Genomic DNA, 5,589 nt, shown 5'->3' with positions numbered 1-5,589 from the left:
ATGACTTGTTCTGAGAGCATGTTTTTTCTCATTGGCCTCTTTATGTCAGGTGAGTCTTCCACACAACAACAACTAGTTATGAATCAGACATAAAGGAATAACCACAAGTCATTATATTTCATGGGATGTGCTATATTCCAGCTTTTTAATTGTGTAGAAAATTGTACATTTAATGCCTGATTAGTTTATTTTAATAGTCTGGATTTAAACTGCTGTGTACCTCATGTATACTTGATTGTGTGTTTTGAAATGGTGGCACAACCAGTCATTGAGAGTAAGGGAGAAATTACTTTTTCACACAGAGGAATTGGGTGATGCATAATTTTGTTAATGAAATACATTAATAACTATAACAAAATGTGTTATTTGGTAACTCAAGTTCCCTTTATCTAATATTAGGTTTTTGGTTGAAGATCAGATAACATTCAGTGTTAAAAAAAGAGCAAAAATAGAGAACCAGAAAGGGGGTAAATTCTGTTTAGTTTCACTGTATGTTCATGTGAAACCGAGGTCAGCATGCGGCTAACAGAATAGCTTCCACCACTGTCCCTGTCACCATACCGGGCTAAAACCAGATTAGCATCAACATACATTATTCTTTCATTTAATTTCACATATATTTCATTGTTTCCAATTTCATTAAATGTTATAAAATTGTAATCTTTTGGTTCATCCATAATGCATAATAAGCATCATCAACAGGGGGAACATATTGGTTGTACCATGATAAACTGTAGAAAGAATATAATCATTTATAAGACTTCTTAATAAAAATAATTGTTCATAAGAAGGGCCTGAGAGGAAAGTCAATATTCTGACCACTAGAGGTCAATGTTTTAAATAGGAACTCCAGTAGACATCCCTCTGTTGTAGTATGATCTCCATGTTACCTCCTCTCCTTGGTAGAGCAACATGCTCAATACCTGTGTATTTGAGGGAGGAGATGGGATGGTTAGCTTCAACAAAGTGAGCTGCTACTAGATAATCAGTGTTCTTACAGCTATGCATTGTTTTAAATGTTTTTTTGTTTGTAATGAGTTGGCTTCCACATGAACATGTGATGAGATAGATTACTCCCTTTATCTTGCAAGAGATGATACCCCTAACAGGGATTTTTCCACCTGTATGTGGGTGTCTGAAGAAGGATGTTTTTGTAGTGCTATTGCACTGTGAGCATGAGCCACATTTGTAGATCCCATTTGGAATGTGTGTCAAGAGTGTCTGAGTGGGCTCAGGGGGCAGGTCAGATCTCACTAAGCTATCCACAATATTGCGACCACGCTTATAGACCACCAGTGAGGGTTCCTTGAAGATGTGTACAATTTTCTTGTCTGATTGCAAAATATGCTACATGGCTACACCCCAAATTTAAATGATAAAGTCTGACTCAAAGATGAATTAGTTCTTGGATAATACCAGTTCAGTGAGATACAAGATGCAATCATTAGCTGGAACAAGGGTAGGATCTCTCTGCTGAAGGAAGTGTTGCAGTTCACAAAATATAATTTAAAAGTCTGCATTAAGGTGTCTGTAATAGAATATACTTGTCTAAAACAAATGTAGACATTAATAAATGCATTTCTATATCTTCCAACATCTGTTTTACACTGGAGGGTGAGTAACAAGATGGCTGTGCAGTGGCTTCCAAACAGAGGCCTCTGTCAGTCATCTAGGGTTAATACATATCATTGGACAGAACTGAAAATACATCAGAACCTCCCTGATGTTGTATTTTATGTTGCAGGTGTTTTGACCTGTTTTGGTCAACGAGATTTGATCGCCACAATGCCAGATAGACTGGATGTACTGACTGGCTCCTGTATGCAAATCCCATGTTCATTTAATGTTCTTGAACAACATAAGAATACATTTAAAGCCACAATACCAACCTTTGGAGTGTGGATAAAAACACATCCAGATGTTCATCAGTATCCTGGAAACGTGATTTTTCACAGTAATGGGAAAGTCAACAGATATCAAGGGAAGATAACTGGAAACATGTCCCAGAATAACTGCACCACAGTCTTCTTCAATGTCACCACCAGTTACTCTGATAAATACTACTTCAGGATTGACGGTCAACCATACCGTGCAACAGATCCTAAAAAGTCTGTTAATATAGTTGTCAGTGGTAAGATACAATTGACCTGTTTACCAATGTTTACCAATTATTTTTTCCAGTTTAGAATCCTTGCATCATAAGAGTAGAACAAGTGGACAGTTTAACTATTAGTGTAAAATATATTTATCTACAATGTATTACAGATTTTCCTTCCAGTCCCATCATTACTGTCTCAGGTGAGGTGAAGGACGGGAACCCTGTCAGCTTGAACTGCTCTGCTGTCGCTCCCTGTCCAGAACACCCCCCCGAGCTGACATGGACTCTCCCAACACAGTTTACATCTGACAACCAACTGCAGGAGAATTCAGACCAAACCAATTCAGTTCTCTCCACGGTGACCTTCACTCCATCATATCTTCATCATGAGAAGAACATCACTTGTACTGCAGTCTACCCAGTAGGGACACGCAACAAGACAGCTGAACATAACATGATGCTTAACGTTTCATGTAAGATTTAGTCACCGGTTCCTGAAGAATAGATCATTCTATCATGTTTTCACTGATGATTGTAATAGAGTGGTTTTGATGAGACTATTCAATATACCATATCCATATCCATTGTAAATGAACCCCTCTCCCTCAGTCTCTCCTAAGGACACCTCGGCCTCCATCAGTCCGGCTGATCCAGTATCTGTGGGCAGCTGTGTTAATCTGACCTGCAGCAGTACAGCCAACCCTCCTGTGACAAACTTCACCTGGTTCCAGATCAGTGGAGATAAACCAACACAGGTAGCATCTGGACAGAGTTACACCCTCAATGTGACTGTAGATGGAGGACTGTACTTCTGTGAAGCAAGAAATAGTCACGGCTGTGGGAAGTCAAAGGAAGTGCAGCTAGCTATTAAAGGTAAAACGGGCATGTAGTACACAATCTTAGGTTAGATATATAATATATACACAAATGTCTGTGGACACCCCTTCAAATTAATGGATTCAGCTATTTAAGCCTCACCCATTGCTGACAGGTGTATAAAATCGAGGACAAAGCCGTGCAATCTCCATAGACAAAAAACAGGCAGTATGGCAGTAGATTGGCAACATTCACTACAGAGTTCTAAACAGCCTCTGGAAGCAACGGCAGCACAATAAGTTGTCATAAGTCATTGGGAGCATCATGAAATGGGTTTCTATGGCTGTGCATCCGCACACAAGCCTAAAATCACCATGCACAATAGCAATAATCGTACTCTGGAGATGTGGAAACCCGTTCTCTGGAGTGATGAATCACGCTTCACCATCTGGCAGTCCAACGGATGATTCTGGGTTTGGCGGTTGCCAATAGAACGCTACCTGCCCCAATGCATATTGCCAACTGTAAAGTTTGGTGGATGAGGAATGGTCTGGAGCTGTTTTTCATGGTTCGGCCTAGGCACCTTTTGTTCCAGTGAAGGGAATGCTACAACATACAATGACATTCTGTATTCCATATTAATACACATGATTTTAGAATGAGATGTTCGACGAGCAGGTGTCCACATACTTTTGGTCAAGTAGTGTTCTTCAGAGATATTTATGTGAGAAATGACCATAATATGTTCTGCGTTTTCAGGGTCAGGAGAGCATGTTAACCCAACGTTTTTTGGGGTTGCAGCAGGAACTCTGGGGGCATTTTTGCTTTTTTTTTTGTATGGTAAAAACTTTTCCTGGCATCAATGTAAAAACAAAAATGTATGTTGTGTTTGTGCTTTTGCATATGAAAACCCTCTCAGTGCATTCAGAATACCTTTCTAAATGTCTTCCAGGAGGAAAACCTCGAGGCTCCACGATGGACTTGAAAGGACAGACAGTCCACAGGGACAGGTGGGAATAAGGCTCAACTTTAAAAACCATCTACAAAGTGTATCTAAGGAAGTAATTAATTAATGCTGAAACTATTCAAAGCCATGAGGTTAACATCACTTTAGAGGAAGTTTAGGGGAGATGACCACATCGAAAGCAATGCCACATCCTGTAAGAACATGGAATGATAACAGAATAGCTGTTGGACTTTTACAGTGTTTACTGTCTTTACACCTGTCAGTTGAATTGACATTTTCATTGACATCCCCTCAGTATGTGTTGTGTAACCTGCTGACCTTAGAGTTTTACACATTACTGAGCTTAGAGCTTTACACCTGTTCCTCTCTCTGTGTTCTCTCCACAGAACTCCCCGGTTGGGACAGTGTGTACTAACCAGGCCACAGCCAGAGAGGAACCAGAGGAACCTGCAGAAGACCAGCCTGAAGAGATCCACTACGGTGACATAGACTTCTCCAAACTACAGACCAAAGGGACCCCAGCTGCAGCCCAGGACAGGGTCCAGGGACAGGAGAGTGAGTACGCTGAAGTCAACGTGACTGGGAGAGGGGCTCAGGAACCACCACTTAACTACCTAGATGGGCTTTATGCACAAGTCAATAAAAGAGGTGCATGTTAATTATTTTTCCAATGGGTATTAAGTGTTTTTATGTACAGTATTGTCATTGTGTTTCTTGTTTCATGTTGGTACTTCTGTTGCATTAATAATTGTGTGCTCTTTGATTATCTGCATATTTGTAAAATTTGCTGGGGGAAAAGTGTTTAACTGTTACTATAGTGTTGATATGATGATGCAGGCTACTCTTTATTTTAGACCATTTATTTTGAGTGTTGAGTTCACAGAGCATCTGTTTAATGGGTTACAGTATAGAGGAACTGCTGAGTTCAACTAGCTCACTGAAGGCAGTTTAAGACCATATAAAGTCAATGATGACTGAGGAGAGAAGACACAGTTAGTTGGAGAGACAGTGGTCTGATACAAGACAGGAAGTTGGTGCAGTAAGTCTACATGATGGCAGAATGGTGTTAACATCTAATAGTCACTGTTTATCTTCATCTTTTGTGCAGTTGCCAGAATAACAATATTATCTATTTTCAGTGTATATCTATTTAGAATTTATAGTTTCAGTTTTTATGTTGAGTGTTAAACAACATAATCAATTGAGGCTGAATTTAAGCTTGTTGATTAATTGCACTGCAATAAAAACCTTTACATTCAATTTCCATGACATCTTTTGGTGTTATTGGTTCCTCTGCAACTGGATCCTGGACTTCTTGATGGGCCACACCCCAGGTGTTAAGGGTAGGAAACAACACATCTGCCTCTCTGATACTCAACATGGGGGTCCTTCAAGGGTGTGTGCTTAGTCCGCTCTTGTACTTCCTGTTCACCCATAACCGTGTGGCCAAGCACGACTCCAACACCATCATTAGCTTTGCAGACGAGACAACAGTGGTAGGCCTGATCACCAACAAAAATGAGACAGCCTATAGGGAGGAGGTCAGAGACCTGGCAGGGTGGTGCCAGTATAACAACCTTTAACTCAAAGTGATCAAGACAAAGGAAGAGATGATCGTGGACTACAGGAAATGGAGGGCTGAGCACGCCCCCATTCTCATTGATGTGGCTGTAGTGGAGCAGGTAGAGAGCTTCAAGCTCCTTGGTGT

General features: G+C 40.4%; 1 protein-coding gene across 1 annotated transcript; it reads left to right on the top strand.

Annotated features, from left to right (window-relative positions):
• On the top strand, positions 1 to 4,540 carry LOC139420521 (myelin-associated glycoprotein-like). Its single transcript, XM_071170726.1, has 6 exons — positions 1 to 49; positions 1,745 to 2,131; positions 2,266 to 2,571; positions 2,708 to 2,984; positions 3,867 to 3,924; positions 4,268 to 4,540. The coding sequence occupies exons 1-6, from the start codon at positions 1 to 3 to the stop codon at positions 4,538 to 4,540; spliced, it is 1,350 nt and encodes a 449-aa protein (XP_071026827.1).
• Positions 4,541 to 5,589: the final 1,049 nt, after the last annotated feature.

The sequence above is a fragment of the Oncorhynchus clarkii genome, chromosome 11 (assembly GCF_045791955.1).
Source record: "Oncorhynchus clarkii lewisi isolate Uvic-CL-2024 chromosome 11, UVic_Ocla_1.0, whole genome shotgun sequence".
Lineage (NCBI taxonomy): Eukaryota > Metazoa > Chordata > Actinopteri > Salmoniformes > Salmonidae > Oncorhynchus > Oncorhynchus clarkii.
The sequence above is the reverse complement of the archived record's forward strand: the minus strand, read 5'-3'. Positions and strand labels throughout refer to the sequence as shown.